At 47.5% G+C, this 12,679-nt stretch overlaps 1 protein-coding gene across 1 annotated transcript in view; it reads right to left on the bottom strand.

The window, feature by feature from the left end:
- The window catches only part of slc2a9l2 (solute carrier family 2 member 9, like 2), a gene marked incomplete at both ends in the record, with an annotated part of 722,296 nt that overhangs the window by 282,822 nt on the left and 426,795 nt on the right, over positions 1-12,679 (bottom strand). Inside the window, one exon of the mRNA XM_084315784.1 lies at positions 95-170. Within this exon, the coding sequence (XP_084171910.1) occupies positions 95-170 (76 nt within the window). The remainder of the gene's footprint in view (positions 1-94; positions 171-12,679) is intronic.

Raw genomic sequence — 12,679 nt, 5'->3', positions numbered from 1 at the left:
TAAACCATGGTTGGGGGGGGTACAGGTATGGGAAGTGTAATAGTAGAAAGACATGAATATAGGCAATAGTAGGTCAGTAGTACAATAGAGTTACCTGGTCCGGAGCAAAAGGAAGCTATTACTGCCAATATACTGACGTAACTGAGGTACGGCATCCACACAACTGTGTCCTGAGAGAGAGAGAGAGAGAGAGAGAGAGAGAAGAGAGAGAGAGAGAGAGAGAGAGAGAGAGAGAGAGAGAGAGAGAGAGAGAGAGATGTATTCCAAAATACTAATATATATCTATTTTGAAAAAGCAACTGATGTTTAATGCTCAAATATACAAGACATGCAGATGGCTAGGCCTGCTTATCCTTCAAAGTGTTGCTATCTTGACATCTAGAATACCTCAGAATCATGAATAATATCAGGATTATTTTTGTTAAAATGCACTTGCACACGCTTGTCACGTTATGATCATTTGACCATTACGATGGTTTCTGTGGAAACAAATATGATCAGTCATGTGGTTATTGATCATCATCAGACAGTTGATACATTTCTTGTTGTCCTTTTTTTAAGTCATGCAGTTGATTGATGACATCACAGCAGCCTTTCTGAGCACCTGTCAGATTGAGATGGAATCATGTAAATTATGTATCTGCATGAATGAATGAAAACTTTATTTAACAGATTGCAGAATGGGTACAATACGGCTCAATACACACAATTGTTAAGGGGATGCAGACCAGAGAAAGACGTTTGTCTTGTTTACATCAGGGTCCCCCATTTTCAATTCATAGTGACATTCATGACATACACAACATACATGACATCATGATATTTATGACATACATGACATACAGGTATATAGTGATGTTACTGTACATTTGTGACATATACGATATACATTTACATTTACATTTAGTCATTTAGCTGACGCTTTTATCCAAAGCGACTTACAAGTTCTGTACGACAAGACAGCAAGAAGGGTACAACTCTATCAGCTGAGTAACAATGTTCATCAAGTGTTGCGTGTTACAGTGTAGGTTAGTTTATTAGGACAAGTGCATGACAGTAAGGTTAGTCAGGGTTAGATTTTCTTTTTTTCTTTTTTTTTTTTTTTCATTTCAGATAATGGTTGAAGAAGTGAGTCTTTAGTCGACGGCGAAAGATTGGACGGGATTCGGCTGTCCTAACTGGGATGGGTAGTTCATTCCACCATTGTGGGGCAAGGACTGAGAATAGGCGGCTTCTCTTTGATGACCCTCCGGGAGCTTGGATAGGAGTAGGTCTGAGGCGGCCAGAAGATGCAGAGCGTAGGGGTCTTGAGGGTGTGTAGTTAGAGACCATTGACCGGAGGTAGGCGGGAGCGGTTCCCTTTGCTGCACGGTATGCTAGGTCGAGGGCCTTGAAGCGGATACGTGCAGCAATGGGGAGCCAGTGCAGGTCCCTAAGAAGTGGGGTGACATGGGCCGACTTCGGTAGGTTTGATATCAGGCGGGCCGCTGCGTTTTGAATGAGTTGAAGAGGCTTGGTGGCAGTGGCCGAGAGGCCAGCTAGCAGTGCGTTGCAGTAGTCGAGGCGGGAGATGACTGTTGATTGGATGAGGAGTTGGGTGGCTTCTTTTGTCAGGAAGGGGCGTATCCTTCTGACGTTGCTCAGGAGGAATCTGCAGGTTCTGGTTGTCGCTGCGATGTGAGCAGAGAAGTTCAACTGGTCGTCGAGGACAACACCGAGGTTCTTGGCGGTCGGGGACGCGGTCACAGCTGCATTCTCGACTGTGATGGAGAGGTCGGTCAGGGGGGAGGATTTGGCCGGCAGGTGGAGCAATTCTGTTTTGCTTAGGTTCAGTTTGAGGTGGTTGGTCGTCATCCAGGCGGAGATGTCGGACAGACAGGCCGAGATCCGCTCAGAGACGTGGATATCTGAGGGAGGGAAGGAGAGGAAGAGTTGAGTATCATCGGCATAACAATGATATGAGAGGCCATGAGACGTGATAATGTTACCCAGTGATTTAGTGTAGAGGGAGAAGAGAAGGGGTCCTAGGACCGAGCCCTGGGGGACACCCGTCCGGAGGGGGCGGGTGGCCGACAGAGTCCCTCTCCATGACACTTGGTAGGAGCGGTCGTTGAGGTATGATGTCAGTCATGTCAGCGCAGATCCAGCCACTCCCATTCCTGCGAGGGCCGCGAGGAGGATCTGATGGTTGACTGTGTCGAAGGCTGCAGATAGATCTAGGAGAATCAGGACAGAGGAGAGGCCTTTCGCTTTTGCTAAGTGAAGTGCCTCTGTGACCGCAATGAGGGCCGTTTCTGTGGAATGGCCAGTCCGGAAGCCAGACTGATTGGGGTCTAGGAGGTCATTCTGTAAGAGATAAGCAGTAAGTTGGTTGGATACAGCACGTTCAAGTGTTTTAGAAAGAAAGGAGAGAAGAGAGACAGGACGATAGTTGGCTATGACGGTGGGGTTCAGGGTTGGTTTTTTTATGAGGGGCGTGACTCTGGCTTGTTTTAGGGAGGTGGGGACCACCCCCGAGTTGAGTGAGGAGTTGATGGTTGCAGTTAGGAATGGGAGGATGTCCGGTGCTATGGTCTGGAGGAGTGGGGAGGGTAGCCGGTCCAGCTGGCATGTAGTCGGACGGTTCGACGTTACCAGTGTCAGGGTCTCGGCTTCTGTAATGGGAGAGAAAGATGACAGAGTGAAGGATGAGGTTCTCGATTCAGCGTTTGGAATGGGTGGGGGTTGGGAGAAGGAGCTGCGGATGTTCTCCACTTTTTCCTCAAAGAAGATCGCAAAGTCTTCGGCAGAAAAAGATGAGGGAGGAGGGGGTGGGGGGGGAGTGAGGAGGGAGGACATGGTAGCATGCAGTTTGCGAAGATTCTTGGCAGAGGCCTCGATCCTATGGTGAAAGAAAGAAGCTTTGGCATTAGTAATGGTTTTGGAGAATGTTAACAAGAGGTTGTGATATGTGTCGATGTCAGCAGTGAGGCGTGATTTTCTATACTTCCTCTCAGCCGCTCTCAGGACCTGTCTTTGTTCTCTCACTGCATCCGTCAGCCATGGACTGGGTGGGGAACGGCGGGCAGGTTTCTCAACGAGGGGACAGAGCTTGTCAAAGGAGGTTGCAAGGGCTGAGAGGAGGGTGGAGGTTGCCATCTCTGTGGGGAGAGCAGAGAAGGTGTCACTCAAAGGTAGAGCGGATATTATGTCAGAGGAGAGGGTGGAGGGGGATAGGGAGGCCAGGTTACGTCTGAGTGAGACGGTTTGAGTTGGGGTGAAGACCTTTCGGTTAAGCATGAGAGTTAGTGAGAAGGATATGAAGGAATGGTCAGATACATGTAGGGGAGTTACCGTGGTGTTAATGATGCTGGAGTTACGGGAAAATATGAGATCCAAGGAGTTGCCTGCTTTGTGGGTGGGAGGCATGGCAGTGGGAGTCAGGTCAAATTGTTGTAGGAGGGAGACCACTGGGACCGACTGAGATGAGTCAGGCAGGTTGAAGTCGCCCAATAGAAGGAGCGGGGTACCATCTTCCGGTAAGGAGCTTAGAAGCATGTCCAGCTCATCTATGAAGTGATCGAGGGGACCTGGAGGGCGATAGAGTGTAACAATGGTGAGATTGAAAGGATTAGAGACAGATATTGCATGATATTCGAGGGAGGAGAGTGACAGTTCTGGGAGTTGTGTTAGGTTTGAAGCCCATGAAGGAGATGTCATGAGGCCAGTGCCTCCACCCCGTCTGGAGGGTCGAGGTGTGTGAGTGAAGTTATAGTTTGTAGATAATGCTGCAGGTGTTGATGAGTTATTGGGAGTTATCCAGGTCTCAGTTAGAGCCAGGATATGCAAATATACAGTACTGTTACCCAGAGATCCTAACAGAAAATATATACATATGATGGGGAGGAGACTGTACATTAGGAGGGGGTGGGTGGGTGGGAGAAAATACATACGGTGGGGAGGAGACCGTCTATTAGGAGGGGGTGGGGGTGGGGGGGGGGGGTTTGGACATTTATGGTGGCCGGTTTCGAATTGCAGCCTCCCGTAGGTGCTCTTTAATAATAATAATAATAATGCAGGACCTGTCGCAGAGGTCTTTATTCGGCATGCAACGACACTCAATGTTTTAGCGGTACACACAGTGGTTCGTTTTTAACACACACACACACACCGGAACACACACGCATGCATTGTCTTTAGGATCGCCGATGCGATACTCCTCTGCGCGTATCATTTGGCGTAGAAACTGTACATTGGAGGAGGTTGGTTGGGTGGGGTGGGGTTGGGTGGGTTGGGTGAGGGCTGTACATTGGAGGTGGGGGGGGGGGGGGGGGTTGGGTAGGGGACACACACACATTTTACACTGTACATTGGAATATTGACAAAGCCTTACTTGGTCATTTACTGTACAACTAGGTTAGGACATTTGTAGGGGCCAGTTTCGAATTGCAGTCTCACGTAGGTGTTTTTTGAGACTGTTTTTGAAAGTGGGTAGTGATTCACATTACTTTACAGCTTTAGGCAGGGCGTTCCACATTGATGTGGCATAATTGCGAAACGTGTTTAGTCCCTTGTTTGAGCCGAATCTGGGTTTTACATGATTTGTGGAGCTCCCTCTGGTGTTGTGATCGTGGTATTCACTGACCTTTGGGAAGTATTTTGACATGTACACGGGTACCTTGGTCGCGTAGTGTATCTTGTAGACCAGGCCCATTGCAAGTTGCTGTACTCTGTCGTCTACTCTAAGCCATCCTAGGTTGTCAAAGTGGGCAGGGGTGAGGTGGGTTCTAGGAGTCAGGTCAAGTAGTAGTCTGAGTAGCTTGTTTTGAGATGTTTGTAATTTGTTTTTTAGTGCCTTTGAGGTGCTTTGGTACCATGAGGTGCAAGCATAGTCGTGGCGTGAGCCATGCCCGGGGACCATCCAAGTGCTCCTGGCCGTCTTCGTCACGGACGTGACAGCATTAGCGATCCGTTGTTGTGCATGTTTTTACATTGGGTTTCTCTTATCGGGGGGGAGGGGGGGGACCCTTGCGAGCACGGGGAGAACATGCAAACTCCACACAGAAAGGCCTGGGAGATACCCCACCTGGGTACCTGGCATCGCGGAAACCTCCTCCCCAAGCGGGAATCAAACCCTGGACCTTCTTGCTGTGAGGCGACAGTGTTACCACTACGCCACTGTGCCGCTAAGAGCGGTTTTGAATGTGGGTAGGGATTCACATTTTTTTACGGCTGTGGGTAGGGCGTTCCACATTGTTGTGGCATAATTGAGAAATGTGTTTAGTCCCTTGTTTGTGCCGAATCTGGGTTGCACATGATTTGTGGATCTCCCTCTGGTGTTGTTGGTGTGGTATTCACTGACCTTTGGGAAGTATTTCGACATGTACATGGGTACCTGAGTGGTGTAGTGTATCTTGTAGACCAGGCCCATTGCAAGTTGCTGTACTCTGTCGTCTACTCTAAGCCATCCTAGTTGTAGTCAAAGTGGGCAGGGGTGAGGTGGGTTTTAGAAGTAAGGTCAAGTAGTAGTCTGACCAGTTTGTTTTGTGATGTTTGTAATCTTGTTTTTAGCGCCTTTGAGGTGCTTTGGTACCATGAGGTGCAAGCATAGTCGTAGTACCCTTGAATGAGTGCTCCTGCAAGAGTCTTCAGGGTATTCTTGTTTACCAGAGAGGAGATCCGGTACAATAATCTAGTTCGTTGGTTGACTTTTTTGATTACATTGGATGCCATTTTGTCACAGGAAAGTATATTGTCACCCACTGTAACTGAGAAGCCATCGGTCTTGCTGAGTTTGTTATTTGATCCGAAAGAGAATGGACTCTGTTTTACCCAGGTGTAATGATAGTTTGTTATCAGCGAGCCAGGATGCAGATTCTGCCGAGTTCCGAGCTGAGGGTTTTTTCAACCTGTAACTTGTTCTTGTCAGAGACCAGCAGGGCTGAGTTGTCCGCAAACAAGAACAAGTTGCAGTCACAAGCTGACGACATGACATTTGCATAAATTAGGAACAGTAGCGGTCCTAGTATGCTTCCTTGTGGAACACCACAGCTCACTGTGAGGGGGGGGGGGGGGGGGGGGGTAGAGTACCGTTTACCTCCCCCATCTGTTCTCTCCCCTCCAGGTAGGATTGCATCCAGCTCACTGATTATCTGACTATCAAAACCAATTGCTTTTAGCTTGTCAATCAGAATGGAATGATTGACAGTGTCGAAGGCCTTTTGTAGGTCCAGCATGACCATGCCGCAGTATTTGCCCGCATCCACCTCTTGTTTGATCTGGTCGTTCAAATAGAGAAGGCATGTGTCAGTGGAGTGGGATGTTCTGAAGCCAGATTGGAATTCATAGATTAGATTTTTTTCCGCAAGGTACTTTTCTACCTTTTTTCCATGATATGGAGGTAAGAATAGAAACAAACTAATTTGCTGCCTTTTTTGTGCAGGGGGGACACTCTCGCAATTTTGAAGTCCTTGGGGACGTGTCCCTGTTTTATGGAGAGGTTTATTATGTGTGTGACTGGGGTGATGGCGGCTGCTGAGTCTCTGAGGAATTTGGAGGGGATGTTGTCATGGCCAGTGGCCTTGTTAGGTTGGAGGGCGCTCAGTTTTTTGAGTACCTCATCTGTTGTTACCATTTCAAGTTTGAAGTCGTCTTTGCGGACCCCTGGGCCCTCATTTATCAGTTTTTCTTAGAAAGTATTCTATTTTCGTTCTTAAGCACAGAATTTAGGATGTGTGCACGCACAAAAAAAACGGGATTTATCACACGTGCGTACACAGGTCCTATGCACACCTGTCTTCATAAATATCACCTTGCTCCTAAGATGGAGCTTGTGCACTGTTTTAAGTATTTGCATACCAGAACCTCCCCGATTAACCATATACGGTAATGGAACACCCCCATGAAATGTGGAAAAGTGGACTGACCCGAGGGAAGGGTGTTATGGAGAAATACGAGACAGGCTGACAGACATGTACGTTGATGTCGGATATGATATCTATTAACCATTGCTGCCTGGGCAGCGCAAACACTAATAAAGACCGTGCTGGAATATGACTGCCTTTTCCCATTTTGTTCGATTAATACCCAGGGATTAAAGCTCTCCTCAATTTTATTCCAAATCGCGACGGATTTTCCGTCTTTTTTCTACCTGCTGCATATGATTTCTAGAGGCATACAATCTATTTTGATGTCAGTATTGGGTAGCCTATATAAACAATAATACGAGAGCATATACAAGAACAATGAATCTCACTGCCATGTATGATGTAGCCTATACGCCATGTATAGCCTGCCTATGTGATCAATAAAAACGCAAACTTGAATCCCTAGTCCCTTTCGTGACTGTGATGCACGGAGTGAATCCACAGTCACTTGCTCCTCAATAGGAAACCAACCTAGATTTACCCTGAAGTATCAAGTATCACAGAGTTGCACGAGGGTTTCAAACAGAGATACAGGATGGTTTGAAAGCTCGGCGTTGCTAATAAACATTTAAATATTTTTTATAAACTGCTCAAACCGGCATTATTTTCGGCGTTGGCTGCCTGGTTGTGATCACAGCGCATGCGCATCATGCACCCAACGCCGGAAATAATGCAGTGTTGACCAGTTTATAAAAAATATTTAAAATGTTTATTAGCAACGCCGAGCTTTCAAACCATCGCGTATTTGTGTCCGAAACCCTCGTGCAACTGTGAGTACATTTGAAACGTCTCTGTGATTCTTGTATAACGAACGGTTCGGCCAGAACCAGTCCTTCATGGTAAATCTAGGTTGGTTTCCCATTGAGGAGCAAGTGACTGTGGATTCACTCGGTGCATCACAGTCACGCAAGGGGCTATTGAATCCCATCATCATATTTACATAGTCTGTCCACTATGTTTTACTTTTACTATAAATTACTTTGTTATTTCCCCCCCCTATCTATGTAAAGCGACCATGCATGGGTCTCTTGAAAGGCGCTATATAAAATGAAGCTATTATTATTATTATCACGTCTGTGCGCGGAGTTCACAAAAAAAAAAAAACTGTCTTTTACTGTTAGTCTCAGTGAAGTTTCAACGGAGCGAGGTAATCTATTCTAACCAACAAATTGAAGTAGAAAGCATTTCGTTGTGGCCAATCTTATTTGGAAACATGACACAAAATAATAGTATGTCGCTTTTTATTTGAAACAATATTTAATCGCGTTTGGAGGTCGGTGTTCTGCGTCTGCCCCCGTGCCAAACAAGCAAGCCAACCTATTGTTCGCGCATGAGCCCGTTATAATTACACTACTGTCGCTATTTCACAATGAACTATAATGAATTACGGTTCATACAGAACACGCGCCAGTGTCGGGAGTAATGCACGGAAGCTTATTTCCGCGTTGAAACTAATGCATGCAACTGATGACAGCTATGCCGTCCGTCTGCAGTCCCCATATTCTACCACAGGGCGTCAGCTACGCATGCTCTGGGCTGTGCGTAGACATACGGACAAAGTCAAGTTCACATTCAAATTGATAAATCCTACACTTTGCTTAGAAATGGTCGTACGCACGGGTTAAGCACATATCTGTGCGTACGCCACGTTGATAAATGAGGGCCCTGGGCTTTTGTAGTAGGCTACTATGTGTTCTGGGAGGGTAGTTTATTAATGTTGTGGCTATGTTTGTAAAGAATATGTTTAGCTATTTGGCCACATCCAGCTCGTCTGTGATGAGAGTGTTTTCTGTCTTTATATTTATGTTTGTAAATCTGTTTTTTAGTTTTTTGCTGCAGCCTAGTTGGTTGTTGAGTAATTTCCAAAGTTTGCAGGGTTTGTTTTTGTTTTCCTCAGTTTTGTCATTGATGAAATTCTTTTGCGGTTTTGATCATGGTGTTTACGTCATTTCTTAGTCTGTTTCTTTGAAATTTTTGTTCGGCTTGGAGTTCACTGTTTGAGCTTTTGGTAAGCTTTGTCTGACTTTTATGAAGTTCAGAGCATTTTCTTTCTCTGGTTTTCATAGCGGTCAGTATTTCAGTGTGCATCCATGGCGCAGCGCGATTTTTAACCCTGGTGGTTCTTAGGGGGGCCATGTTGTTAAGTATTGAATTTGGTTTTGAATCCAAGCCATGTTTCTTCAACTAGTGTACCACTGAGCTCATCTGACCAGTCCATGCTCTCCAGTTCTTGTTTAAAGGCCTCTCTAGAGTAGGTTTTGAGGTCCCTAGATGTGACTGTTTTGTGACAGCTGGCCTTTTGTTAGCTTTTTGCGGGTACAGAATATCATATAATGATCACTTAACCTGCATGCTACAGTATCACCCCTTTGTTGGAGATCATGGACTTGTCAGAGGTCAGAATGAGATCAATGGTAGTTTGTGTTGAATCACATACTCTTGTGGGTTGGGTGATTAGCTGGCTGAAACCGTGCAGATCACAAAACCTACTGAAGGCCTTGAAGACGGGTGCTTCTTTATGTAGCATATCTGTGTTCCAGTCCCAATAAGAATCTTTTCTACACCTTCCACCCCAGCTAAACACCCATCAAGTGTATCATAGAAGCCACTCTGTTCTGGCGGTCTATAGATTGTGCTTACTAGTACGGATTTCGCCCTTTCGAACAAGATTTCAACCCAAACAGTTTCAATTTCATCATTGGACTTGTTGCTTTCGTGAACTGCGTTTATACAGTGATGAACAAAGAACACAATCCTAATGATCATAATGATGGTTAAGCCTTTCATCTCTCTCTCACTGCCTTGTTCCCGCTCTCTCTTAATTTCAAAGGGGCTTTATTGACATGGGAAACCTACGTTTACATTGCCAAAGCCAGTGTGTTTGTTCTCTCTCTCTCTCTCTCTCTCTCTCTCTCTCTCTCTCTCTCTCTCTCTCTCTCTCTCTCTCTCTCTCTCTCTCTCGCTCTCTCTCTCTCTCTCTCTCTCTCTCTCTCTGAGATATCTTGTTTACAGACAAATGGCAAGAAGATCCTTGGCAGAGATATAAAAAAAATTATACATACAAAAATAGATATATGTTGTAGCGACCCTGGGATTTGGGTGGTTGGTCAGTCGACCTGCCACTCTGCACTCCTCCATCCCGGGGGTGCCGGCGACGCTATTGGTGGTGCCAGCCGCGGGTTGACAGAGTTGAGAGTGCACAGGCTGACCTGGGGAGGTATAAGAGGGTGTGGCACCCATTGTGCGCTCTCTTGAGGCATTAGTAGGGATGAGTCGCTTGTACCGAAGCTATAACTGATGCTTGTGAATAAAGAAATACAGTGAGAACTATCAACCTGCCTCGAGAGTCGTATATAACGTTTGCACTTCAAAACGTTACATTGGTGTCTGAAGTAAAGTGGGGAGAGAGAAAGGAGAGGACGTTTCGCTCTGCGTCGAAAGGAGTTCGCCGGAGGTGTGCTAGCTTAGCGTAGCCTAGCTTAGCTGCAGTTAGCGCTAGCTAGGCGCAGCGGCATGGATATCTGCGGCAGATTGAAGGAGGACTGAGAGAGAGAAGAAGACGGAGAGGAGTGGCCGGAAGAAAGTCGACGGAGGTGTGCTAGCTTAGCGAAGTCTAGCTTAGCTGCAGTTAGCGGCTAGCTAGGCGCAGCGGCATGGATATTGACAGCGGGTCGAAAGAGGACGAAGAGGAGGAAGGAACATACGGGTGGTCAGGAGACATGGACGAGGACGTTGAGAGCCATGAGTAGGCGAGAGGGTTCTAGGGAGGCTTCGTGGTGGTTTTTTTCCGCCGGACGGGGTCAGAGTTGACCCGGGAGGTGAGCAAAGATGGCGGCGCCCATGGCACATGGCGGGCTCGACAGCGTGGACGACCGGAAGACCTGGGGAGCTGCTCATAGCATTGTGTGGGGTGGGGAGCAAGACGTCTCTGTTATTGGGGATGGCGTCTCTCTGTCGGTCAGGGAACAGGAGCACGCGAGCAACCTGGAACCAATGGGATTTGGTGGTTGTCGTCTGGGTGGTTGGGACAGAGAGGCTTGCAGCCGGTAACCAACAGAGCACGACGGGGCTAGCAGTGAGCGTGGCGTCGTAACCGGTGGTTAGGTATAGCCACCGGAAGTGTCGCATGGCTAGCTGCTGGCCTAGCATTGTTGGGGGGGGGTAATTTTGTGGACTGGGAGTGGTTTTGGTTTGTCCCTCTGGGCGAGGGACTTTGTTGTGGGGGGGTAATGTAGCGACCCTGGGATTTGGGTGGTTGGTCAGTCGAGCTGCCACTCTCTTGAGGCATGGGAATTAGTAGGGATGAGTCGCTTGTACCGAAGCTATAACTGATGCTTGTGAATAAAGAAGTACAGTGAGAACTATCAACCTGCCTCGAGAGTCGTGAATAACGTTTACAACTTCAAAACGTTACAAGATTTCAACCCAAACAGTTTCAATTTCATCATTGGACTTGTTGCTTTCGTGAGCTGCGTTTATATAGTGATGAACAAAGAACACAATCCTAATGATCATAATAATGGTTAAGCCTTTCATCTCTCTCTCACTGCCTTGTTCCCTCTCTCTCTTAATTTCAAAGGGGCTTTATTGACATGGGAAACCTACGTTTACATTGCCAAAGCCACTCTCTCTCTCTCTCTCTCTCTCTCTCTCTCTCTCTCTCTCTCTCTCTCTCTCTCTCTCTCTCTCTCTCTCTCTCTCTCTCTCTCTCTCTCTCTCTCTCTCTCTCTCTCTGAGATATCTTGTTTACAGACAAATGGCAAGAAGATCCTTGGCAGAGATATAAAAAAATGTATACATAAAAAAAAGGATATATGTTGTAGCGACCCTGGGATTTGGGTGGTTGGTCAGTCGACCTGCCACTCTGCACTCCTATTGGTGGTGCCAGCCGCGGGTTGACAGAGTTGAGAGTGCACAGGCTGACCTGGGGAGGTATAAGAGGGTGTGGCACCCATTGTGCGCTCTCTTGAGGCATGGGAATTAGTAGGGATGAGTCGCTTGTACCGAAGCTATAACTGATGCTTGTGAATAAAGAAGTACAGTGAGAACTATCAACCTGCCTCGAGAGTCGTATATAACATTTGCACTTCAAAACGTTACATTGGTGTCTGAAGTAAAGTGGGGAGAGAGAAAGGAGAGGACGTTTCGCTCTGCGTCGAAAGGAGTTTGCCGGAGGTGTGCTAGCTTAGCGTAGCCTAGCTTAGCTGCAGTTAGCGCTAGCTAGGCGCAGCGGCATGGATATCTGCGGCAGATCGAAGGAGGACAGAGAGAGAAGAAGACGGAGAGGAGTGGCCGGAAGAAAGTCGACGGAGGTGTGCTAGCTTAGCGAAGTCTAGCTTAGCTGCAGTTAGCGGCTAGCTAGGCGCAGCGGCATGGATATTGACAGCGGGTCGAAAGAGGACGGAGAGGAGGAAGGAACATACGGGTGGTCAGGAGACATGGATGAGGACGTTGAGAGCCATGAGGAGGCGAGAGGGTTCCACGGAGGTTTCGTGGGGTGCCATTTCCCGCCGGACGGGGTCAGAGTTGACCCGGGAGGTGAGCAAAGATGGCGGCGCCCATGGCACATGGCGGGCTCGACAGCGTGGACGACCGGAAGACCTGGGGAGCTGCTCATAGCATTGTGTGGGGTGGGGAGCAAGACGTCTCTGTTATTGGGGATGGCGTCTCTCTGTCGGTCAGGGAACAGGAGCACGCGAGCAACCTGGAACCAATGGGATTTGGTGGTTGTCGTCTGGGTGGTTGGGACAGAGAGGCTTGCTCCAATCTTACAT

This window comes from Notolepis coatsorum, assembly GCF_963971535.1.
Source record: "Notolepis coatsorum genome assembly, chromosome: 6".
NCBI classification, from domain to species: Eukaryota; Metazoa; Chordata; class Actinopteri; order Aulopiformes; family Paralepididae; genus Notolepis; species Notolepis coatsorum.
The sequence above is the reverse complement of the archived record's forward strand: the minus strand, read 5'-3'. Positions and strand labels throughout refer to the sequence as shown.